At 43.3% G+C, this 26,764-nt stretch overlaps 1 protein-coding gene across 1 annotated transcript; it reads left to right on the forward strand.

Annotated features, from left to right (window-relative positions):
- The first annotated feature begins 407 nt into the window (after positions 1–407).
- On the forward strand, positions 408–23,173 carry Cpn1 (carboxypeptidase N subunit 1). Its single transcript, XM_069995480.1, has 9 exons — positions 408–839; positions 7,219–7,415; positions 10,697–10,852; positions 11,795–11,977; positions 13,014–13,125; positions 13,477–13,616; positions 15,517–15,616; positions 18,677–18,795; positions 22,074–23,173. The coding sequence occupies exons 1-9, from the start codon at positions 617–619 to the stop codon at positions 22,221–22,223; spliced, it is 1,380 nt and encodes a 459-aa protein (XP_069851581.1). The 5' UTR covers positions 408–616; the 3' UTR covers positions 22,224–23,173.
- The last annotated feature ends 3,591 nt before the right edge of the window (positions 23,174–26,764 follow it).

Here is a 26,764-nt window from a genome sequence, read left to right on the forward strand (position 1 = left end):
CCCCAGTAGTGGCAGAATCCAACATTCTGTAGAGAAGTTTCTCTTATGTGCGGTAAGCCAAACTATAGCTATTAGCTATCAAAGGAGGGTCAGAGTCAGAAAAAAAGAAAGAAAAAGAAAGAAGGAAGGAAGGAAGAAAAAGAAAGAAAGAAAGAGAGAGAGAAAGAAAGAGAGAGAGAGAAAGAGAAAGAAAGAAAGAAAGATTGACTGCGGAATGAGAGGTAGATCAAAGGCTCCAAGAACTCTTTTTTGTAAGATGTGACAAAGGGACTGGGCACATCCAGGTTTCTCAAAAGCCTTCAGGGAATCACTGGATGATAAGCAGCTCTCTATTGAAGCCTGTTTACTGTCCAGTTAATCAGTAAACCAGAGGTAGAAAGACTACCAATGCTGGAATGCACAAAAACCTTCCTAAAGGTTTTCCAGGTTGGGATGGGAAGAGGAATGAGTGTGGAGAGTGGACAGGCTGACTTCCAGCACCCAAAGAGACTCTCTTGAGCTCCCCTTCCAGGTGCTGACCCTTTGGGCTTTCCTGACAGGAACGTGGGCCCAGCTCCGATTTGTTTGGAGGGGCGGAAGCACAGCCCAGAGGCTGTCTTTGAAGAAGCCCTGCAAGATGTCAGACCTGCTGTCCGTCTTCCTGCGCCTCCTCCTCCTCTTCAAGTTGGTTGCCCCGGTGACCTTCCGTCATCACCGCTATGATGACCTGGTGCGGACGCTGTACAAGGTGCGAAACCAGTGCCCCGACGTCACGCGCGTCTACAGCATCGGGCGCAGCGTGAGGGGGAGGCAGCTGTACGTGCTGGAATTCAGCGACTCCCCTGGAACCCACGAACCTCGTAAGTGCTGAGCGGTTCTGTGGCTTGGTGGGGTGGGGCGCAGCCCCCCTCCCTCGCAAACCCAGTCATTGGAATCGCTTCTAGGAAGGCCAGTGAAGCTGACCTTCAACCTGGTAAAGCTTTGCACGTCTAGTGCTCAGCTTCACCTCTGGGAAGCAGTTCCATCTCCAGCCTCTGGCTCTTTGGGTTCTGTTTGCCCAAGACCTGAATGGTAAAAGTCTTTGTCTCTGATCCTATCTCATCCTCTTTGTTTCCTTCCCTCCCATCTGGCGACCTGTCCTTAGTGTAATTCTTTCACAAAGCTCTGGAGTTTTAGCAGGAACTGTTTCTCTTATAGTTCTACCAGGAACAGTAAAAAGGGTTTAGGATGATCTCTTCCAAGAATGGCAGCATGGAGCATGGTATTCTAGAGTTGAAGCCCCAGGTACTAGCTTTATATATTATAGTTTGCTTGTGTTATCATTAAAGTCATGCTTGCTTGGGAGCAGTTTGGGCAATAGACAAGATCTCATGTCAAAACAAACAAATTACAAATTAGATAAGGCAAAACAATTACCCATAATCCCTTCTCTCACAGATATCCATTATTAACATGTTGATGTCTGTATCCTTCCAGACTCTTCTGTGTTTATGTAATCCTCTCCGATGCATATATTTTTTCATATACACACACACACAAATTGAATCAGACTCAACTGCTTTCCTCATTCTATAGTCTGTTATAAACAGTATCTCTCATCTATAAATATTTGTCATTAACTTCCAGCTGCATAATATTCTATTGCATTTTCTCATACATTGATGAACATTTATGTGATTTCTGAATTCTCAGGGCTTTATTTATGGCAATTATGACATTCGTATTATGTCAGTTCCTCCTTTAAATCATCAACTCCAAATCCCTTGAACAGGCCTAGTCACTTGAACAGCCCTAGCCCAGTCTCCATCACAACTTGTCTAAGTTGTTGCACTAAACTTCCACTGGGCCTCTTAACTCCTAACTCCCTAACTGCTGCCACTCTCTGAACCCACTTGGCACCAGATACCAGAATAATATCCCTTCCTCCTAGCTCCTAGCAGCATCTTCTTACACTCATGCTTTAAAAAAAATCCACTGTTTTCTGGACGTGAAAGCTTTAGAATTTTTTATCCGAGTCATATGTCTATGTGGAGCTAAAGGCCTTTTTTTTTTTTTTTTTTTGTCGGTCAGGGAGTTTAAACTCTGCTTCTGGGTGCTGTCCTTGAGCTCTTCAGCTCAAGGCTAGTGCTCTACCACTTGAGCCACAGCACCACTTCAGGTTCTCTGGTGGTTAATTGAGTTAGGAGTCTCATGGACTTGCTTGCCTGGGCTGGCTTTGAATTATGATCCTCAGATCTCAGCCTCCTGAGTAGTTAAGATTACAGGTGTCAGCCACTGTCACCCAGCAAGGGCCTTACCTGGAAGCTGCACTTGTTATACAAGTGCAAATACCTGCTTTTACTCAGATCGCACACCCATTGCTGCTAATGTACATTATGGGGCTAGCCTCCTACTCTGTCTCCTTCTTGGTGCCTCTGTACTTTCTGGTGTTGAAGGCTTTCTTTGAAGCTATTTCAGACAATGCTAGCTCTCACTGATACCCTTCTTCCCTTCCTCTCTCTGCCAATACTGGGATTTGAACTCATGGTCTTGTGCTCTTGATTTTTTCGCTCAAGGCTGGCACTCATTGCTTGAGCACACCTCCAATTCCTGATCCCTCTTTTCTTTAGAATCCTGTAACTTTAGCTATTTCCTGTTTGTTCCTTTCAATTACTAAATTTTAAAATATTTGCCAGTAGCTTACTACATGCAAGAACATGTATAGAAGCCAAGCACAGGTGGCTCATGCCTGTAATCCTAGATACTCAGGAGGCTGAGATCTGAAGATTACTGTTCAAAGCCAGCCTAGGCAGAAAAGTCCCTGTGAGACTCTTGTCTCCAATTAACCACTCAAAAACTGGAAATAGCACTGTGGCTCAAGTGGTAGAGCACTAGCCTTCAGCACAAAGAGGCTCAAGAACAGTGCCCAGGCTCCGAGTTTAATCCCCACAACCAAGGCAGGGAAAAAGAAGATTTGTAGATCCTAGCAGTAGAAAACAATACAACGACCCTCAAAGGCCTGAATTCTAGCAGATTAAGAGTAGCAATGGATGGTGACTACATAGACACATATATCAGATGAAATCAAGTGCTATAGCAAATACTAAGTCAGGAAAGAGAGAGAGATGAGGTGAGGTTTTCATTGCCTGTTGGTTTACTTTATCTAATTGTTTTTGGTGGTACTGGGAATTGAATCCAGGGCCTCATTCATGTTAGCAAGTGATCTGTCACACGAACCATGCCCTGCTGCCCCATTTTGGGTTTTGTTTGTTTTTCAGATAGGGACTCATGGTTTTGCCATGGCTAGCCCAGGACCATGACTCTCCTACTTATGCCTGGCATTACGGTTGTGTGAGATTGATACTCCAAACATTAAGTGTACTAAGTGGCAGATGCTCTACCACCAGAATAATTCCTCCAGTTCTTTTTATGCTAGTCCTGGGACTTGAACTCAGGGCCTGGGCACTGTCCCTGAGCTTTCTTTGCTCAAGGCTAGCACTCTACCACTTGCGCCACAGCACCACTTCCAGCTTTTTCTGTGTATGTGGTATTGAGGAATCAAGCCCAGGGCTTCATGCATGCAAGGCAAACATTCTACCATGAAGCCACATTCCTAGCCCTCCATTTCTTTTTTGCTTTCATTGTTTCTCAGGTCAAGTCTCATGTTCTTGCCCTAGCTTGAACCACAGATGTGTATCACCATACCCAGCAATGGGACAAGCAGAGGAAAAAGCAAACCCAAGGCTTCAGGGTCAGGAGCACCCTGTGAGGGGGTCATTGCAGTTCCAGTAGGGAGAACAGAGAGGAGGTCAGAGCTCTATAAGTGCTGGAATAATAGAAACTCACTTAGGCCGTTGCACAGATTTTGGCTTTTGCTTTTAGTAAAGTATGAAGTAATTGGAATGTTTGTTAGTTTTTTGTTTTATAGCACACGTTAGTTGTACAAGGCAGGGTTCATTGTGACATTTTTATACATGTAAACAATCAACCTCCCTCCCTCCATCCCACTCCCCCATCCCACTCTCTGAAAACAATTTCAAAAGATTTGATTGTTTTTATTTTTTTATTTTATTTTATATCTTTATTTTTTATTGTCAAGGTGATGTATAGAAGGGTTACAATTTCATAAGTAAGGTAATAAGCACATTTCTTGTCAAACTTGTTACTCCTTCCTTTATTTTTCTCCTCTCATTCCCTCCTCCCTTCCCCTCCCTCCACAAGTTGCACAGATAATTTCCAGCATATTGTCTTGTGTGTATCACTGTTGCATTGGTTCCCTTGTCCTTTGTCTCACTATTCTGTTGTTTCCCTTCTCTTCCCTAATTCAAATAAACGTATATACAATACCAGGGTACCAAAATCAAATACAGTGACAACAGGAGATATACCATATGGGGAAGAACATACGAAAGAAACAAATAATCACATAGTACATTAAAAACAGCAACAACAAAGAAAAACCTCTTGTGTCCATGTCTTGGAGTTCATTTTGCTTAGCATCATCTTATATGGTCATATGTACATGGCTATGGAGCTATTCTCTCATCTGCTAAGATTATCCTAGACATATACTAATTATTGCAAATAAGAGAAACCACAGGACCTATGTTTGTTTGGGTCTGGCTTAGTTCACTTAATATGATTTTTTTCCAAGTCTTTCCATTTCCTAACAAATGAGGTGGTGTCATTCTTTCTGATGGAAGCATACAATTCATATATATATATATATATATATATATATATATATATATATATATATATAAAACACACACACACACATATATATATATATATATATATATATATATATATCACATTTTCTTAATCCATTCATCTATTGAGGGGCATCTGGGTTGGTTCCATAGCTTAGCTATGGTGAATAATGCTGCGATAAACATAGTTGTGCTGGTAGCTTTAGTATGGCCTTGTTTGTGATTGTTCTATTTTCATATATGTACATACACTTACACTGATCATATTCATCCTTATTCATTATCTTTGTCAACTCTCCCTACTCCTGCTGGAGGCTGCAGCTAGAGAGTTTTAAAGAGAAGAGTAACATGACCTGACTCAAGTTTTAAAAAGATCACTCAGAACAGAGGTCAGCAAACTATAACTCAAGGGACAGCCACCTGTTTTGATGATGAAGGTTTATTGGAACACAGTCAAGTCCATTTTGTGTGTGTGTGTGTTGTCTGTGGTTGCTTCTACTAAAAGAGTTGAGTAGCTGTGACAGAGTCATTATTCCCCCACAAAGTCTAAACCACTTACTATTAGGTCCTTTGTAGAAAAAAACTGGTCAAGCTTGGCACTGATAGCTCACACCTGTAATCCTGGCTACTCAAGAGGCTGAGATGTGAGGATCGCAGATCAAAGCCAGCCCAGAAAGGAAGAGCTCAGGGAGAGGGCCCAGGCTCAGAGGAAGAAAGGAAGGCAGGAAGGGAGGGAGGGAGGGAGGAAAAAAAGAAAGGATTGTGCTGTGACTCTGTTGAAATAAAGCACCAAAAACATTGATACTGAGTACCTTCTTATTGTATACGGGTTCCATAGGCCAGTACTAGTCTGGTACCCAGACTTTTAGGTATCACAGATAAGTTATTTATTTATTTTGTGCCAGTCTTATTGCTTGAACTAGGGCCTGGTCTCTGTCCCTGAGCTTTGTTGTTCAAGGCTAGTTTGCTACCATTTGAGCTACAGCTTGTTTTTAGATTTTTGGTGGTTAATTGGAGATAAGCATGTTGCAGGCTTTCCTGTCCATGCTTACTTTGAACCACAGTCTTCAAAGCTCATCCTCTTGAACAGCTAGGATTACAGTGTGAGTCATCAGCACCCAGCAAGGTTATTTTTAATAACTAACAGAGATTGGAGTACACTAAAGCAGATCTCCCTAATTTTATTTTTACTAAGACATGAAGAAAACTACTTGGCACGTTTGCTATCACCAAATTTCCTAAAAGCTATTTCTAACGTCAAGACAAAAAAGACATAATCTAATATTAAAGAAATACTTGAACTCAGGGCCTGGGTGCTGTCTCTGAACTCTTTTGCTCAAGGATAGCACTCTACCACTTGAGCCACAGTGCCATGTCTGGCTTTTTCTGAGTAATTTATTGGAGATAAGAGTTTCATGGACTTTCTTGCCCCACTGGCTTCAAACTGAGATCCTCAGATCCTCAGTTTCCTGAGTAGCTAGGATTACAGGTGTGAGCCACCAGTTTCCAGCAAAAGAAATACTATTAAGATGAAAGAATGGAGACTACAAGTATTCCTTTGGGAATTCTTCTAGGGGCTGGGAAGGTGAGTCAGTGGTAGAGCACTTGCCTTGCATGCCTGAGGCCCTGGGTTCGATTCCTCAGCACCACATAAGCAAAAAGAAAAAAAAAAGCCGGAAGTGGCGCTGTGGCTCAAGTGGTAGAGCTCTAGCCTTGAGCTGAAGAGCTGAGGGACAGTGCCCAGGCCCAGAATTCAGGCCCCACGACTGGACCCCCTCCCCCCCAAAAATTCTAAATTAACCAGGAGCCCATGACTCACACCTACAATCCTAGTTACTCAGAAGGCTGAGATTTGAGGATTGTGATTCAAAGCCAGCCCAAGCAGGAAACTTCGTGAGACTCTCATCTCCAGCTAACCACCAAAAAGCTGGAAGGGTAGCTGTGGCTTAAGTGGTAGAATGCCAGGCCTGAGTAAAAAAAGGCTCAGGGACAATGCCCAGGCCTGAGTTCAAGCCTCAGGACAGGCACCAAAGAAGAAGAAGAAGGAGGGGAAGATGGAGGAGGAGGAATCCCAAGATAAATTATAATGGACTGTTTGTGAGAGAAAATTTAAGTCTATCTGTGCCTTGGTAAAGCTAAGTCCAGCAAAGGAAAGAAGATATGAGGGTAGAGGTAGAGATAGTTCCTTCCCTCTGTCCTCGGTAGTGTCTACTGGCTTCCTGTGAAGTTTGACGATAATGAACATTAAAATCCCGTCATTCAGTGTGAGGGATGACATTCATTGAGCAGCATGGGGTCATTATATCCCCCACACACACATGAATTGATTATTTTCTGGCATGAATTTTTGTAGTCTTTTTAATTCCAATTGATTAGGAAGAGACTCAGGGACTGTTGGGAAACACACAGTGAATGCCTGTTATTTTATTTTATTCATTGCTGAAAAGGGAGGGGGGGGAGGGAATCCCTTTGCAAGGTAGGGAGTCAATGCCTGGCCTTTACAAAGGTCTCATCCTTCCTCTTCCTGCGCATGTTTCTCGGCTCTCAGTGGAACCGGAATTCAAGTACGTGGGGAACATGCATGGCAACGAGGTGCTGGGCCGAGAACTGCTCCTGCAGCTGGCTGAGTTCCTGTGTGAGGAGTTCCGGAACCAGAACCCACGCATCCTGCGGCTCATCCATGACACCCGCATCCATATCCTGCCCTCCATGAACCCCGATGGCTACGAGGTGGCAGCTGCCCAGGTTGGAAGCAACTCACAAAATAAATGCTAGTAGACAATAGGTTCTTTGCCCCATTGTAAATATCACTCAACAATGAGCAATGAGCTGGGTACCAGTGGCTCACGCCTGCAGTCCTAGCAACTCAGGAGGCTGAGATCTGAGAACCATGATTGGAAACCAGCCTGAGCAGAAAAATCTTTGAGACTCCTATACAATTAACCAGCCAAAAAAAAAAAAAAAAAAAGCTGGAAGTGAATGTGTGGCTCAAGTGCCAGACTCAGTGAAAAAGTCAAGCAAGAACTGCAGGCCTTGAGTTCAGGACTCATTACAGGCACATAGCATGACAACACTGTAAACTGAACTGTGCAATGGGAATGGTATCAATGGGAATGATATGCAATGGGAATGATGTGCAATGGGAATGTTGTGCCTTTCTTGAATTTTTATCTTGAACTGTAAATGTCCTTCACATGTTCACACGCCACCTCCATTTGGGGATATATCAAAGACAAGGAGTTTTCCCCCAATTTGAGAGTGGGGAGTTTGTTATAATTCCTCGTGGTATTTTCATAGGATTTGTTCCTCTACTAATGTAGCAGTCAGCATTTCTGTTCTTTATTTTGGAGAGAAAGACAGATAAGACAATGTCTGGGCCTTTTCTTTCCTAACATAGATTCAAAGTGTCAGTATGTTTTACTTTAAGTCAGTAGTTCTCCCTTAGGGCTATGCTTTCAGAATTAAAAGACACTTAACAGATTTCTAGGGTCCATCCTAAGACTACTAAATTAGAAATGTCAAGGCTGAGTCCAGGCTTCTTTCTGCCTTACATGATAGCTGCATTACTTTTAAAGCTCTGTCTAAAAAAAATTTTTGGAGGTGGTGTTATTAAAGTAAGGTGTGTGTGTGTGTGTGTGTGTGTGTGTGTGTGTGTGTGTGTGTGTGTGTGTGTGTGGTGTGTGTGTGTGTGTGTGTGTGTGTGTGTGTGTATGTGTGTGTACTCAGAGCCTAGGTGCTGTCCCTAAGCTTTTTTGCTCAAGGCTTGTGCTCAAGGCTAGAACCACAGCTCCACTCCTGGCTTTTGTAGTGCTTAACCGGAGATGAGTCTCACAGACTATGCTTACCAGGCTGGCTTTGAACTGCAATCCTCATATCTCAGCCTCCTGAGTAGGTAAGATTACAGGTGAGCCACTGATGCCCAGCTGAAGTAAGGCATATTTTAAACTTACCTGAGAATATGGCTGCTGTGGAGATAAGTGGTTGGCAGATATAGAAATAGAGCCAGGACGTTGACTCAACCATAAACCACTCATGCAGGCACACAATTTCCTGATTAAATAGCTCAACAAATGAAAAAGAAAACTTTGCGTGACTGCTGGAAACTCCAGAGGTGTCCATTATCATGGCTCAAGGCCTGAGTTTCCATAGAGCAGGAAAAATAGGGAGGATGCAGGGAAAATCCCAACTTAATGTCATTTTTTTCCTGTATATAGTGAGGAGTGTACTGGAGAACCCATGTTTTTTGTGGTAGATGGAATGAGAATGAGGAAAGAAATCCTTAGCCCACCGTGGTCTAAATATACCTCTGGGAAGCCTAGCTCTGTTTGCTTGGTATGTACGTGTCCCAAGAGAGCAGACCTTGAACTTAAACCCGAGAAGACCCAGGTGGTTTTCAGGTAACACGGATACCCTCTCATAGGAAAGCAGTCCACGTGGTTGTACAATGAGACTCACCTAGCACCTGACTTTGTTTTTTGCTGGTCCTGGGGCTTAAACTCAGGGCCTGGGATCTGTCCTTGAGCCTCTCTGTACTCAAGACTAGCATTCTACCACTTGAACCACAGTGCCACTCTTGGCTTTTTCTGTTTATGTGGTACTGAGGAATTGAACCCAGGGCTTCATGCATGTTAGGCAAGCACTCTACCTGTAAGCCACATTCCCAGCCAGCACCTGACTTTAAAGCCAGATAGTACAAGACTTTAAAGGTAGGCAGAATAATAGTCTCCCAAAGATGTCTGCATCCTAATCCCCAGAACTGACAAATATGTTATATTATTCAATGAGTGGAAATTAAGGATGCAGATGGAATAAAGGTTGCTAATGATTTAACCTAAGCTATCCTGGATTGCTTGAGTGGCCCCAATACAATCTATGGCAAGCCTCCTTTATGTGTGGAAGAGGAAGAGTGAAGGTTAGAATCAGAGAGAGATTTGAAGATGTTATGCTGATAGCTCTGAAGATAGAAGGGACCATGAACCTAGGAATGTAGATGGCTTCTAGAAGCTAGAAACATCAGGAAACAGATTCCTTTAGAACCCTCTTGAGGAACAAGCCCTACTGACACCATGATTTTAATCCTGGGAGACCCATTTCAATTTTCTGACTTCTAAAACTGTAAGATAATTGTTCATGTTATTTTGTTATAATAGCTATGGAAAGCTAAGATAGTTCATCAACTGGTGAATGGATGAGCAAAACATGACAAATCCCTATAATGGAGCTACCTTAGCAATAAAAAAGAATGAAACTAATATATGCTACAGAAGTAACCCTCAAAAAAACATGCCCAAACCAGGTGCCATTGATTCATGCTTGTAATCCTAGCCACTCAGGAGGCTGAGATCTAAGGATCAGTTCAAAGCCAACCCAAGCAGGAAAATCCATGAGACTCTTATCTCCAGTTAACTACCAAAAAGCTGGAAATGGTGCTGTGCCAAAGTGGTAGAGCACTAATCTTGATCATAAAACCTGAGGGACAGTGCCTAGACCTGAGTTCAAGCCCCAGGACTGGCACCAAAAAAAAAAGTGGGAAACAGAAAAGCAAACAATATATGATCCTTCTTATGTGACAAATACAGAAAATGTGAGTCTCTGGAGGAAGAGGGTGATTCCTTAAGTTTGGGTTGGATGAGAGGATTTATTTGAATAAGAATGAGATTTCTTCTTAAGAAATAAAAATATTCTAAAATTAGATTTGGTAAGTATACCAAATTTGTTGAGTTGTACATATAGAGCAAGTAATTTTGTGTCATGTATATTATAGCTCAGTAAAACTATTTCTGAAAACCTAGGGTACCCATAATCTTGAAACACCTTACTTTTACTGGAGCTTCTCCTAGGATCCCCTAGGATTTCATTGTCTATTGGGAAACTTGAACCATACCACCAGGATTTTGGTAAGTTAAAAAAGAAAACGCTACATCATTTGCTAGATTAAACTAATAACTAAAAGAGTTATACACTATTCTTCAGATTGAAGATTTAGCCTGAAACCTTCACTTTCCATTTCTCTGCTTTCTCCCCAGGGCCCATACATGTCTGGGTATCTGGTTGGCAGGAACAATGCAAATGGAGTGGACCTGAACCGCAACTTTCCTGATCTCAATACCTACTTCTATTACAACGAGAAGTATGGAGGTCCCAACCACCACTTGCCACTTCCAGACAACTGGAAAAGTCAGGTAGGAGATAAGAAATATGACAACAGAAGCAGATAAATCAGCACCTAAAATTTCTGACAGAGTGCTAAACAGTCAACAAAACAAGCAAGAATTAAGCATCAATGTATGTCTGTGTTAGTTTGTGCAAAACAATAACCAGGTATTATGCTTCTTCATATCTGTTCTTTTCCCCAGCAATGAGCCTTTCAGGGGCCCCAAGCTCATTGCCTGGTTGCGGTTAGTGAAAACAGTATTATATAGTTGCATGGCACTTAATGATTTCATGTTCTTTCATAGCCATTGTTTCAGTTGATTATCATAATACTGTACCATGAATTATTAAGCAGTGTTATTCATCCCTATTTCATGCACTTTATATGTTACAATATAGCAGGAAGAGGTTGAAAAAAAATTACAAGTATCCCCAGCTACTAGGGAAGGAGAAGCAGGAAGACTGTGAGTTTGAAGCCAGCCTAGGCAAAGTTAGCAAGATCTTATCTCAAAAACAAAAACAAAATAAAAACTCAAAACAAAAGAGCTGTGGATATAGTTCAAGTGGCAGTGGGTTTACTAGATGAAACCATGAGTTTGATCCCACGTGCTTCAAAAGGAAGGGAGGGAGGGAGGGAAAGTGGGAGGGAAGCAAGGAAGGAAGGAAAGACCATTACTATAAACTAATGACATTCAGATTCATTTACTAGAAACCCTAAATGTCTGCAGAAGTGTCTGGTGTAGTGGGTAATTTGTGAAACCTTTTCCCAGGGGTGATAAAGAAACCAAACTGGAGCTTTGAAACTCTCATATCCATTTTCAGAGTGCCTGTTTGTTTGCTCGCTTCTTCCTCCCTCCCTCCCTCTCTCTTCCTCTTTTCCTCCTCTCTCTTCCTCCTTCTCCTCTTCTCTCTTTCTCTGTCTGTCTGTCTGTCTGTCTGTCTGTCTGTCTGTCTGTCTCTCCTCCTCACAGGTGGAACCTGAGACTCGGGCTGTGATCCAGTGGATACGCTCCTTCAACTTTGTCCTCTCGGCTAATCTCCATGGAGGGGCAGTGGTGGCCAATTACCCATATGACAAGTCCCTTGAGCATCGGTCCCGAAGCTCCCATCACTCTTCCAATTCCCCCACTCCTGATGACAAGCTTTTCCAAAAGGTACAGAATGACAGCTCATCTACCCAGGGAACTTGGGGCTGAGACAATGAGCTTGAAGTCAGTGACACAGGGCTCCCTTAACAAGAGCTCTGCAAAAAGCAAACACCCCCTACTTGTGAGGGACTGTCTAGTAAGATACATTTTGCTTTGAATGGTAAGCCATATATTGATGAAACTTTGGAAAAAGGAGAGCTGCATAGTATACTTCCCATGACATAAAAAATATTTGGCAAGAAACATGCCAAAAAACTAATTACACTGGTTGTTAAATTAGTGGAACTAATTTGAATTTGGAGGATTCTAATTTACAATTTTAAGATGATAATCCAGTGTTAATTAAAAAATAAGCCATGTACATGAAAAAGGTTGAAACAGTAAAGCAATAGAATATAAATTATATATTAAAATCTATATACTAATATTAAAATGCATTTTTATGATATAATTATTTTATAATAAAACACTAGACTATAAAATTAGAATTATACGTAACTATATCAATATGTTATAAGTAATTATTTATAATGAAGATTATTATTTATAATGAGGATTATAGGCTTAAGCTACTATCCCTAGACTCAACACACATCTTTCACCCAACAAAATATAATACTTTTCCTAATTTACTCATTCTTTGATTTTTAAAAAATAAACTACTACTAAAAAATTTGCACAACTAAAAAGGACATTCTGTATCATCTAATGTCACTCTTCCCTTTGCATGTAAAGACACTTAGTGTCAAGAGAGTGGAAAAACCAGAGTACAGATGTCCTACCTAGTCCATGTCTCTCTCTCTCTCTCTCTCTCTCTCTCTCTCTCTCTCTCTCTCTCTCTCTCTCTCTCTCTCTCTCTCTCTCTCTCTCTCTCTCACACACACACACACACACACACACACACACACACACACACTGTCTCTGATCATATTTTCTTTTCCTAACACATATAATCAGTTGTTTAGATGTGTGAGTGGCTTGGATCTACACAGTTCAAGGTTGAGCGTTGACACGAGGTCATTTTCTGCCTGCACTTCCTCAGCTGGCCAAGGTGTACTCCTACGCACATGGATGGATGTACCAGGGCTGGAACTGTGGGGATTACTTCCCAGATGGCATCACCAACGGGGCTTCCTGGTATTCACTCAGCAAGGGTGAGGAGAATCCTGGGAATTGCATGTGCTGAAGTAGAACAGTGCCCCTTTTCTGTCTGAATGGCCAGTTTTAGAACTTCACATTCCAGTGGGCTTTGGGAACAGGAGGGACAAAAAGGGAAATTAAATTATGAGAGAAGATGCAGATGACAAAATATGCATTAGTGAAAAGAAAACTGGAATGAGAAAGGCATGTGAACTGGGAACTTGGGGAGAGATGGTGAGGGAGGAAAATAAACGGTGGTTGATGTAGTATAGGAGGGAATGGGAGGGATGTGGACCGATTGTGATAAAGAGAAGCACTGGGGGGGAGTCAGTTGTACCAATCTACCACTGCCCTCTTCATCCTAGGAATGCAAGACTTTAATTATCTCCACACCAACTGCTTTGAGATCACATTAGAACTGAGTTGCAATAAGTTTCCTCGCCAGGAGGAATTACAGCGAGAGTGGCTGGGTAACCGGGAAGCTCTAATCCAATTCTTGGAACAGGTAAAACCTCATTTTCCAACTTTCCTGGTTATATAAGGAGAAGTGTTTCCCAGTGGTTGGTGTTGCAGGCCTGACTTTAACTCTCACTTGATACAATGAATGTGGGTTGCTTCTACGAGTGCGATGTGTTTAGTCCAATTTTTAGTACAACTATAAGCTGGGGATTATGAATAAACAAGCCAACTAAGACACTGATCACATGCCCCTGTCCATAAGGAACTGACATTCTGTTAAGTAAATTTTATGGCATGTTGAAGAGAAATGCTGAAGAAGAAGGTTTTACAGAGAAGCTGTCTTTTAACAAAGACTTCAGGAAGTTGAGGGAGAGGATATGCAGGTATCTACAGGGAAAAAGGAGGATTTTCTTGGACACAACAAATTCAAAGTCAATCGTAAAAGCAACATTTGAAAAAAATCAAGCCAGGCTTCATGCCTATAATCTTAGTTACTCAGGAGGCTGAGATCTGAGGATCATGGTATGAAGCCAGCCCGGGCAGGAAAACCCTTGAATCTCTTATCTCCAGTTAATCACCAAAAAAGCTGAAAATGAAGTTATGGCTCAAGTGGTAGAGCACTACCCTTGAGCAAAAAAGCTCAGGACAGTGCCTAGGACCAGCACTATATATTTCTTGAGGGGAGGGGAGGATGGAGAAAATGGAGGGGGAGCCAATGAAAGGGGTGGCTTTGATCAAGAAGCATTGTACTCATAACCTGATTTATGGAATTATAGCCACTGCATACAACTACTTAATAAAGAAATAGACAAATATTCAGGGAGATACAAGCCAACATCACAAGGAGATACCACCTCATACCCGTTAGCATGGTTGCTGCTAATAAAGCAAGGATGTAGAGAAACTAGGACACTCAGTCACAGTGAGTGGGAAGCTCTATGGGAGAACAGCATGGCAGTTCTTCCGCAAATTAAAAACAAGATTGTAGAACACTTGACTAGCATAGACAAGGACTTAAGTTGAGGACTTAGGCTCGTTTCTATAATGAATTTGAACTATTCAGAAGGCTGAGATCTGAGGAACCTGGCTCAAAGTCAGCCTGGGCAGACAAATCCACAAAATTTCTAGCAAAAAGCCAGAAGCAGAGCTGTGGCTCAAGTGGTAGAGTGCCATTCTTAAGTGAGACTGTTAAGGGATACGACCTAGGCCCTGAGTTCAAACAAACAAAAAAGAATTGGGACATCATCTGGCTGGAATTTCAGTATCTCAGGAGCAAGATGAAGGGTAAGTGGAATGAGATCAGACAGCTAACAAGATGACAGTTTTACAGAACAGCATAGGAGCTCTTTTTTTTTTAATGATTTTTTTTTCTGGCACTGGGGCTTGAGCTCAGGGCCTGGGCTCTGTCCCTGAGTCCCTTTGTGCTCAAGGATAGTGCCCTACCATTTGAGCCACAGTGCCACTTCTGGCTTTTTCGGAGTACTTTATTGGAAAACAGAGTCTCAGACTTTCCTAGCTAGACTGGCTCTGAACTGCAATCCTCAGATCTCATCATCCTGAGTAACTAGGATTAAAGGTATAAGCCACTGGCATCCAGCTTATGATTTGTTTTTATTAGTGTATATTAATTGTAAAAAGGGTTTCATGGCATTGTTTCTACATAGGTATATAATGTCTGACCATATGCAGCATGGAACCCCTCTAACAATCAGCACACAAACTTTCAGCTATGCTCTCAGCAAAGAGTAAACAGTGACATCATGTGACTGAGGCTTTAACTGCATGCTTCCTACTGTTCTCTGATTAGGGTGGGCCAGCAGAGATCAGTCAAAGGTCTGTGATAGTCCTTTCTGTGAAGATTGAGTACAAGACATATGAGACATTTGAGCCTGGGACACTGTTGCAGTGTTGTGTGACCATAACTCTAGACTTGCTCTTTCCTGTAGGTTCACCAGGGCATCAAGGGCATGGTGCTTGATGAGAATTACAACAATCTCACAGGGGCTGTCATCTCTGTCAGTGGGATTAATCACGATGTCACTCCGGGTAAGTGACCCCTGCTCATGAGTGTGAAGGGAACTTCTCATCTTCTTCTGCCTGGTTAGACCTGGGCACTGGTTTTAAGCTGCAAGACTGGCAGACAGCTACAGGGAATGAGGCAACTGAAGAAAGGGTACTAGAAGTGTAGACAGTCAATTAGGAAGCTTGGTCAAGCAACGAAGAGATTTGAATGGAAAATCTTTTTATTTCAAAGCTATCCCTGAGAGGCGAGTACCAAGAAAGAGGGATATAAATGTAACTTTCATCACAGGCCAGGAATCAGGGCAATGGGGCAGTGGATAGCTTGAACTCTGTGCTTGGGCACTGTCTCTGCGCTCTTCAGCTCAAGGCGAACACTCTACCACTTGAGCCAAGCGCCACTTCTGGTTTTCTGGTGCCTTATTGGAGATAAGAGTCTCACAGACTTTCCTGCCTGGGCTGGCTTTAAACCATGATCCTCAGATCTCAGCTTCCTAAGTAGCTAGGATTATAGGCGTGAGCCACCAGTGCCAGGCCAGTGCAGTTTTTTAGGACCATTTCTGGCTTGAAGCTATTTGCTATGCTAGAGCAAAACCAGGGAGAACAGAGGATTGTCAAACCAATGCTCATCCCCCCCACCCCCGGCAATGCAGAGCTTTCACTATATGTCCATTAAGGGAAAAGTTAACAAGAATGATCTTACAGGCTTGGCAGAGCACAAGATTGATGGTGGAGGTAAATCTTAGAGAGCTCCCTGGAATCTCCTAGAAAGGGTATGAACTGTCTCATGGAAGGACAGTGTTACACCCTGAGCCAGTTGCATTTCTGATGAATAACTCTTCTACCAATAGTCAGAGGTTGGTGAGATTTGCCTACCTCCTTTTAATCTTAATAACAGCAAGGCTCAGCTAGATCTTACCACACAAATATTAGTTGTAGACATCTTATTTCAAGCAGTATTCTGGCAAAAGAAATCTCTCTTTTTTCTTTGTGTGTGTGTGTGTGTGTGTGTGTGTGTGTGTGTGTGTGTGTGTGTGTGTGTGTGTGTGTGTGTGTGTGTGTGTGTGTGTGTGTGTTTTGCCAGTCATGGGGCCTGAACTCTGGGCCTGAGCACTGTCCCTCAGCTCTTCAGCTCAAGGCTAGCACTCTACCACTCAAGCCAGAATGACACTTCCGGCTTTTTCTGCTTATGTGGTGCTAAGGAATCGAACCCAGGGCTTCATGCATGCAAGGCAAGCAGTCTACCACTGAGCCACCTTCCCAGCCCCAAAAGAAATCTCTCTTCTATGTGCTTTTTATTTTTCTGTCGGTCATGGGGCTTGAACTCTGGACCTGGATGCTGTCCCTGAGCTCTTCAGCTCAAGGCAAGTGTTCTACCAGTTGAGCCACGGTGCTACTTCCAGTTTTCTGGTGGTTTATTGGAGATAAGAGTCTCAAGGAATTTCCTGCCCAGACTGGCTTTGAACCAGGGTCCTCAGATCTCAGCCTCCTGAGTAGCTGGGATTATAGGCGTAAACCTGGCTCTTCTATGTTTCTTAAGGTGGTGCCAGCATATCTTCAGGGAAAGGTTTATTCAAGGCAAAGGCAATAGCCTTTTGTAGTGAGGCATCAGACAATCTCTTTGAGTATCCTCATTCTCAAATGGAACCAAATGTCCAAGGAGACATTTCATAATCATTTAGTCTGGCCCTCCCATTGAATAGGAAATTATACAACGCATGCATTGCTGACTGGTTGTCCAACTCAGGACCATGACTAGCACAGGTTGTGCACTGCTCACATGTGTAGCTTTTCCCCTGATTCTAAGAACACTTATAAAGTAATCCCCTCCCCTCTCAGTTTAGGAATAATTTATTTAGTAAAGCAAAGAAAAGCAGGGAGAAATAGGAAGAAAAAAAAGAGACTCATCACTTGTGAGAGGCGGAACAAGTGGCTCAAAATGTCAGCTCTCATCTGGGTGCATTTATACTTTCTTTTTTTTTTTTTTGTTGGTCATGGGGCTTGAACTCTGGGCCTGGGCGCTGTCCCTCAGCAATTCAGCTCAAGGCGAGCGCTCTACCACTTGAGCTACAGCGCCACTTCTGGTTTTCTGGTGGTTTATTGGAGATAGGAGTCTCACGGTCTCTCCTGCCCGGGCTGGCTTTGAACCGCGATCCTCAGATCTCAGCCTCCTGAGTAGCTAGGATTACAGGCGTGAGCCACCAGCGCCCGGCTGCATTTATACTTTCTAAACTAAGCTAGAAATCTGGCTCAAATCTTTCCTAGATAAGTAGCTACCCTTTTATGTGCAAAATATTTATTAATTAAAAAATTAAGCCTATTTCATATGAACAGATAACCTATTTTTTAATTAAAAGAAGTATACTTTGTAAAATAAAAAAATATTAATGAGAGAAGTGTTTCAGTGTCACTTTTATTCCTCTGAGATAGGATCCCATTACACAGCCCTTGCTGGTTTAGAACTTGGTTAGCCTGGAACTCAAGATTTTCTTGCCATAGCCTCCTAAGTACTGGGAGTACAGGCATGTGACACCATGTCTGGCTCAGTTTCACATTCTTGCAAATCTCTTGAATGTTGCTTTATGGAGGACAGCTGGATTCTCATGTCTGCATCTGCATTCAATCTGCTGGCAATATATTAAAATTAAAATACAGGGTATGAAATGGAACACACTGCTCTCATTACACTGTATAGAGCATCTTCTTAGTAAATCCTGCTAAGGAATCTGTTTGCCAGTGACTGAGCCCTCTCTGGGTTTCACCATACTGTTGAGGAGAATCAAGCTTCAGTTGTTAGAACCTCCAGATCACTTTTGAAATCAAGGTTGCATTGGAGGCATGCTTTTTTTTTTTTTTGCTGGTCCTGGGGCTTGAACTTGGGGCCTGAGCTCTGTCCCTGAGCCTCTCTGTGCTCAAGGCTAGTGCTCTACCACTTGAACCACAGCACCGCTTCTGGCTTTTTCTGATTATGTGGTACTATCGAACCCAGGGCTCCATGCATGCTAGGCAGGCACTCTACCACTGAGCCATCTTCCCAGCCCACTGTTTTAAGCCAGCAGTCTGACTTACATTCTTGTAAACTTTCAGGTGAGCAAGGTGATTACTTCCGCCTGCTGCTTCCAGGCACCTATACTGTCACGGCCACAGCCCCTGGGTTCGATCCCCAGACTGTGAGTGTGACTGTGGGTCCAGCAGAACCAACACTGGTGAGTCTGGCTAAGCTTTAGAAGGCCTTTGTAAACGTCACCTTATGCCATGTGAAATACAATCCATGCTTAGTTTCTTGTCTCCCTGAGGTTTTCTTTTATCATTAAAAAAAAAAATCCATTGCTCTTCTGTGCTGATTTTTCTTCTGGTGCTCTGTTGTTATATCCTTTCTTCTGACATTTCCTCATTCTTCTGATTAACACAGCATTGTCATTAAAAGCATTCTAGTTCATTTGCCCACAGACCTTAGACAGATCTCGCTCATCCTCAATTTCTTCCTGGTGAATTGGTTCTAACATACATGCCTTCTTCACAAGAGGTTGAAAAGAGAAAGTTTACATCCAGCATTTAGAGTAGTGACTGACACTTGGGAAATACTCAACAAATGTTGGATTCTAAGTCCTAGAGCCCTTGCAACAAATTCCGGAGTTGTGTTCTTCAGTGTCATAAGTAAGGCTGACCACTAGATGGTGCTCTCTCAGCTCACTCCTGCCCTATGGGGCCTCTTGAAGTTCTGCTTTTGCGTTAGCCAAAAGCCAGTCACCTCTAATACTCAATTCTCTACCCAGTTCCTTCACAGATAAGAGGCAAGAACAACCTCTCAAATTTTGGCCTGGAATTTTTCATGTTAGGTAACAGACTGGAATATCAGAGGTTAAAGGAGCTCAGAGATAAAATAATAATAATAGTAATAATAACAACAACAATAATGAGTCAGGGCCAGACACTGGTGGCTCATCCTGTAATCCTAGCTACTCAGGAGGCTGAGATCTGAGAATCGTAGTTCAAAGCCAGCCTGGTCAGGAAAGTCCATGAGACTCTTATCTCCAATTAACTACCAGAAAACTGGAAGTGGCACTGCGGCTTAAAGTGATAGAGCACTAGCCTTGAGCATAAAGAATTCAGGCTGGGCGCTGGTGGCTCACGCCTGTAATCCTAGCTACTCAGGAGGCTGAGATCTGAGGATCATGGTTCAAAGCCAGCCCGGGCAGGAGAGACCGTGAAACTCCTATCTCCAATAAACCACCAGAAAACCAGAAGTGGCGCTGTAGCTCAAGTGGTAGAGCGCTTGCCTTGAGCTGAAGAGCTGAGGGACAGCACCCAGGCCCAGAGTTCAAGCCCCACGGCCGACAAAAAAAAAAAAAAAAAAGAATTCAGGGACAGCACCCAGGCCCCAAGTTAAAGCCCCAAGAATGACAATAACTAACTAACTAACTAAATAAATAGGTAGCTCTGTTTAAGGAGCATGCACTGCACCTAGTTACTACAATCAGCTTTGCCCAAGGTCCTATTCCTTCTCTACACAACCCTGGAGCTTGGTAGACCTCCCTCTCCCTTTCCTTATCAGCACAATGCAGTCAGACAGGCAGCTTATCCGTAAATATAGCATCAGGTACCATTTACTGAATAGGAGTTATGTACAGACACTGTATAAGAACTTTCCAGAATTGTCCCCTATTTAGTCCACAGCACTCCTGTAAGGCAGATACATAAGTGTATCCATTTGTGGCCCCAGAAACTGAAAATTAGAAAAGATAAGAAAATGTGACAGTATCACACAATAAGTGGTGAGAGCCAGGATTTAAAGCTATCACAGACTCTCAGCTTCCTCCTTAACTAATGCCACGGGGCCTCACACTGTTCTCAAAATCTGCTCACAACCCTGTTTTAATACAAGGATCAGGGCAGAGCTGTTCTTTAATTTCGTTGAAAATTGTTCTGAAGTTTTTCCCCATCCCCTGTCCCTTCATTCCATCTCCTGCATATTATACATTCTATTTGCAGAGAAGGAAGAAAAGAGTGACTTTTTCATTGTAACCTGATGTCTGGTCCAGATTTCCCAACAAACACATCTTTTTTTTCCTTGTTATATTCTGAAATCATATGAACAGCAGGCAATTACACATGTAAGTCTTGTGCTACACAAATCTACTCAATGCCAAATATAACAGCTACACATCTTGAGTAACCCTCTGTTTGACAGTATTTCACCTCCTTTTTTTCACATCTTTGAAATAAACATAGACCTTGATTATATGAATATAGCTCAGAAAAATAAACAACTATCATATGGATACAGTGCTCAGTTACAGTAACAACTAAGAATCTACTTATTGATAATAGACTCTGTTTCCCTCCCCATTCTAAAGCAGATAGCTATCAGGCTGAGGAAAGGAAAAAAAGAAAAGATTGTTTCTGGGAGCTGGAGGCATGGCTCATGTGGTAGGGTACCTACCAATGAATTGAAAGCATCGAATATTGAGTTCAAATCCCAGTCTAAGGCGGGGGGGGGGGGGGGGGGGGAGGGGAGGTGGTTTCCTAAAGGATTTTCATGTTAGACTTGCGCTTTCAAATTTGTCCTGGAGCCCAGCACTCTTTTACCTTTCTCTTCAGCCCACCAGACATAGGGACTCCTTTGGTTTCCCTCTGTTCTTTCCTGTTTTTCTTGTCCTCTCTCTTTCCTAGATTTCTGTATTGCTACATAGGAAATAGGAAATGACACTGTAGAGTTGGCTCAGATTCTCCCCTCCCCCTCCGGAGAATTAGCAGAAAAGCTGGCTGTGGAATCTATGGAAGGAGCAGGAAATAACCCCATAGAGAGGCCTCTCAGTCAGTGGCATGTTTGTAATCCCAGCTGCTCTGGCAGCTCCAGTCCTTCCCAGGGAAAAGGCAGGGCTGCGGGGGAGTGTGGTTAGGACACTGCCTCTCTCTCTCTCCTTTCCCTCCCTGCCAGCCAGCGCTCCACAGTGCCTGCCCGCCAAAATCTTGCTTTCTGCAGGCTGTGGCCAGAGGGAAGCTCCATTGTAGCCCTCAGAAAGGATTCCATGATACCCATGGAAATTTAGGGCAATCTCCATCAACTCTATTACCCCAGTTGCCAAACACTGGGTGGCCAGAAGGACTAGAGTTCTGCAGGCCTGAGATGCCTGAACAGGGCACCTATGAGTCACAGCCAGCACAAAGCAAATGGCAATTAGGAGACCACCATTCACAGCCCTCATCCTAAGCAACAGCATTGGTGAAATCCCGGCTGGAGGTGTACATGGAAGTTTTTTCTAACACATATGAAACAGACGTAGATTTTGTTCATCCACCCACATCTTGTGTCACCAGTGATTCTGTGCCAGTCTTGTGGAAAAGAATTGCCAAGACTCCAGGATACCAACGTGTTGCTTTGGGTTGTAGCTAGACTACTTCTCCCAGGTCTTGTCTTCGGAACCTGATACTGTGGAAAGTGTCCAAGCTTGTCTTCTAGCTTCTGCCTTCTCCCTTCCAGGTTAACTTCTACCTCAAGAAAAGTAAGGCCCAAGTGTACCCTATGAGGAGAACTCCCAGCGGAGAGCAGGCAGCCCGTGTGAAAGTGCTATCCCGGCCGTCCAGAAAGAAAGACCCAGGGATGAAGAAGCCACACAGAGGTCCTGCCTGAAGCCCACAGCACCGCAAAGAGGCCTTGTCCTGCCTGCTCTCGGGTCCCCTGAGCCTGCTTCCTATTTTATTATATAGGACATATTTCAATATAAGCATATTCACTATAGTTCAGAATGGTCTCCACCTGGTCTAGGAGCATACCCTCTCTGGACCAGCATTAAAGGAATCAGAACAGATCGAAATGTGGTACAGTTGTACAGCCATCAAGCAGGGTTCAGAAGCTTTCCTATTTCTCGAAGTCTGATTCAGGCTCTATGCCAGTCCACATTACAGCAGGGACTGTCTCCAGAGTCTGGCACAGAGCTTCCAATGCAGTATGGAAGGATTCTAAATGACTGAAATACTAAGGTGAACTGAAGCAAAGCCAGGAAACCCCAAGGACTATATTCCAACAGCAAACAAGTTTCCTAGAAAGTCCAGAACTTGACATGTGACATCTAATCTCACTGTTCCCCGTATCTATCCATAGGCATCGCGGACAACATGAGTCTGTTCAAACCTTTCCTGAGTATGGAGGTATGACACTGATACCTCCCTGACTAGCCCTGTGCCCGGCAGCACACAGCCGGCCCTCTGTACCTTGCCAGTGGGCTCCCAGAATAAACCCACTCTTGCTGAAAGCATAACTGAGCCAAGTCAGTGTCACCAAGTCAGAAGGTGTGCAGTCTTCTACATTTGGGAAGCACTCAATCTCATAAGCCCTAGTGGTGTGCTAAGGTTGGAACTGGGAGGGGGGGGCGGGGGGGATGTTCTTCATCATGGATCTCCTTTCAGGATTCAGCCTCTAGGAGAAAGGGTAGACTTTGTCCCCAACCCCCATTAACCCAGATCTTTTTTTTACTGCTGTGTAATTTAACACCTTTAAAAGCATTGTATCCCATACCCACCAGAACCTGTGAGCACCCTTCCTCCAAAATTCAGATTCATAGATAATTCATTTTTCTCTTACTGGAATTGTCTCAATCCATTGTCAAAAGAAATCATCTTTTTCCACTTAAGAGAATTCTCTCATGAGATTAAACGATCAATCCTTTTTTTATATTTTTGCTTTCTTTCCAGTTCGAATCTGTGATACCCTTGTTGTCATCAGGAAGCAGCTACTTGAGAAGGCACTGTGCACTTAATTCCAAGGCCCTTTTATACCTGAGCTTGCCATATGCTCTAGGTGCTGCATTTGTCTGAATATCACTTACTTTATTTTCAGGTTCCTGGGTACAAAGTCCCATTATGTCTCTGTGTGAAGGGGGATAGAGGACGAACTAGAATGATATGGTTTCTCTGTTTTGGAGTTGGAGATACTTGGAGGGAGAGACAAAGAAGAAAATAAGCTAATACACAAATACAAAATTAAATTAAATCTAGGATGCAGTATGGAAAGAGGAAATGGCAGGATGATTTTGAGACAGGATCGTAAGAGAAGACTTATCTGAAGAGATGGTGGGAGCGAAGAAAAGGATACGAAGGAAGGCTTGTGAAGAATAGGAAGGATAGTTCCATGCAGGAGTGGCAGGAAACAGCCTGTTTCTCAGTGGCTGCCTGTCTTGGATCTAACGGTGCGTGCGTGCTCATGTGTGTGTATGGCGTGGTGTGCAGATGTGCTTAGTTTTAGCAGCAGAGGGCCAAGACAGCGCAACATCCAAACCTCATTGAGTCTAGTCCTAAGTGAGCCAATTACTCACTTTTTCCATGGCAACAGAAAAGCCTTAAACTGGGCCAGCCATCTCAGAAAAACAGGGATCTAGAGAGAGGGACAGCACAGCATGGCTGGGGACGAATCTGCTTCTACTGGAGAAGCCAAAGCTCCTGCGTGCAGAAGGTGGTCTTCACATCAAGACTGGGCGCCATCCCTCCCCCCCACCCCCTCAGCCTAGCCAGCCGGCATGCCCCAGCTGCCTGGTGCTTCCACACTAACTTCATTCTGACTGTCCCACCGTGAGTAAACATTCCAGGGGGAGCAAATGCCTAAGCAAACACCCATCTTCTCCCTCCTCCTAAAAACCTAAATCCCACCAACAGAGAGGCTCTTTATGCCCCTCACATTCTCTGCAGCCTGCCCCAATGAATGACCCTCCCCTCCTCACCATGCTCCCCTCATTCTGTCATTCTTGCCTCATGCACGATGCTCACCTGAGGCCCAGAGGGGCTGCATTCAGGGCCATGTAGGTGGACAGCAGCCAGGGAGGAAAAGCCTGGCTGACACCCTGCCTGCCTCCCATTGCTCAGTCTGAGAAGGAGGCAAATGAAACCATTCCTTGGATCTCTGTTCACCACACCCAGGAGCCAACCGGCCTGGAACTTCCTGTTAAAATGTCCTCAGCAAGGCCTTTGGGATGGAGATGCCATGCTGAACAGGAGATCAAAGGAGTTAATGAGTTTCCTTAATCCCTTCTGGAATCAGATGAAGCATAAAAGAGCTAAGAAATAAAATGATCACAATTTATTTTTTTAATAATACCCCAATGTCTACTCATGCTGAAGTTTATAGCAGACCAATAAAATTGGTTTATTATTTCACAGACCAATAATTTTTAATGGAGGAATAAAAAATCTACTATCTCTTTTTCCTTGCCTAATTTTCTATTAAAGACAATTAGAAAAAAAATACAATTGCTAGATACTGTCATCACTGTATACTCAGAAGTGTCAAAAAATTAGAGCTGTGGCTTTAGCATTAGAAGAAAAAAAGTCAAAAGTCAAATTATTTTTCGCATTTTGCAAGTGAAGAATAAATGTTACATTTAACATTAGAATTGGAAAATAGGACCTTTAGGCTCACAAAATTGAACATTTATAAATGAGGACTTCAGATATAGCTGAATCCAGGTGTCCAATTATGAGGTCTAGAATGCCCACTTCCTAATTTCATTGACTCGTGGTAACTTTTTCCTCACATAAAGGAAGCAAAATGACCAATAGCATCTTCCAACTTTATATTTTCCCAACCTAGCAATGAACTATTAATTTTGGGCTCAAGTGGTTTTTGTTGTCATTATTGTTGTTTGTTTTGGCAGTACTGGGATTGAAGTCCAGGTTTTGGCTTTGTAAAGCAGGTACTCTACCACCTGGGTCATACCTCAAGCCCCATTTTGCCTTTACTACATGTATTTCCTTCTCTCCCCCCTCCCTCCCCCTCCCTCCCTCCCTCCCTCCCTCCCTCCCTTCCTTCCTTCTTTCCTTCCTTCCTCCCTCCCTCCCTCCCTTTCTTTCTTCCTTTTTTCCTTCCTTCCTTCCTTCCTTCCTTCCTTCCTTCCTTACTTCCCTTCCTCTCTTCCTCTCTTTCTTTTTCTTTTCTTTCTTTTTGTGTATGCTGATAATAGGGCTTGAATTCAGGGCCTGGATACTGCCCCTGAGCTTTTTTGTTCAAGGCTAGTACTCTACCATTTGAGCCACAGCTCCACATCCAGCTTTTTAGTGGTTAATTGGAGATAAGAGTCTCATGGACTTTCCTACCTGGGCTGTCTTTGAATTCAATCCTCAGATCTCAGCCTCTTGAGCAGCTAGGATTACAGGCATAAGCTACTGACACCTGGCCAATTGGGGAAATTGATCATGTATTGAAACATTGTCATGAATACACTTGTCATAAAACTCAGTCTCTATATCCTGGCCCACAAGGCCCTCAATGATTCTTTCTCTTGTTTGCTGTCTAATCTCATTTTACAATCTTCATTTACTTGCCCGGGTGTTTTTGCATTTCTTAAACTTTCCAAGTTGCTTTCCCTTGCAAGACTTCATCACACTTGCACTTTCTCCTGTGGGAAAAACCAAGCCTCCACAGCAACGTACATAGGACTTTTTTACCACCTTCATATTCAAGGACGCTTACTTGCTACTCCTTTTTTTTTTTTTTTTTTTTTTTGGGTCCGGTCGTGGGGCCTGAACTCTGGGCCTGGGCGCTGTCCCTCAGCTCTTCAGCTTAAGGCTAGCGCTCTATCACTTGAGCCACAGCACCACTTCCGGCTTTTTTCTTTTTGCTTATGTGGTGCTGAGGAATCGAACCCAGGGCCTCATGCATGCAAGGCAAGCGCTCTACCACTGAGCCACATTCCCAGCCCACTTGCTACTCCTTACCTGGGTCCTTATTAACCTAGATTCTTGATCCAAATCACAGACCACAATGTGTTGAGCAACTGTTTTTCAGTTCAGAATTGTTTACAACAACAATATTCCTGTTGCGTAGGAGAGAATTTATTTCATTACATACAATGGATGCCTAGGGCTTTAGGCTTTATTCTTTCTCACCTAATGGATGATATCATCTAGCTTATTTCCTTCATAGCACATAACCCATGCTTCCTGGGTCAACACTCCAGAATTTGACCCCCATGAAGACAGAGAGCTCATTGTTTTTGTTGGCCTGGCTAAACCCCAAACACCAAGCACAGTGCTGTGCTAGGTGAATCACAAAGATACGTAAGTTTTTTATTGATGAGTGGATGAATATTACTATGCCCTTGATGATTTAAGACTCTGCAATGTTCCAGAGCAGCGCTCCTGAACTTCAGTGTAGCTGCTGAAGAGCCCACATCTGAGATTCGG

The sequence above is a fragment of the Dipodomys merriami genome, unplaced genomic scaffold (genome assembly GCF_024711535.1).
Source record: "Dipodomys merriami isolate MVZ:Mamm:240054 unplaced genomic scaffold, mDipMer1.0.p SCAF_102, whole genome shotgun sequence".
Taxonomy (NCBI): Eukaryota; Metazoa; Chordata; class Mammalia; order Rodentia; family Heteromyidae; genus Dipodomys; species Dipodomys merriami.

Coding starts and splice junctions, on each gene's coding strand:
- Cpn1 (XM_069995480.1), top strand. CDS start 617: ATGTCAGACCTGCTGTCCGTCTTCCTGCGCCTCCTCCTCCTCTTCAAG. Junction 15,617..18,676: donor TAATCACGATGTCACTCCGG/GTAAGTGACCCC, acceptor GTAAACTTTCAG/GTGAGCAAGGTGATTACTTC. Junction 18,796..22,073: donor GTCCAGCAGAACCAACACTG/GTGAGTCTGGCT, acceptor TCTCCCTTCCAG/GTTAACTTCTACCTCAAGAA.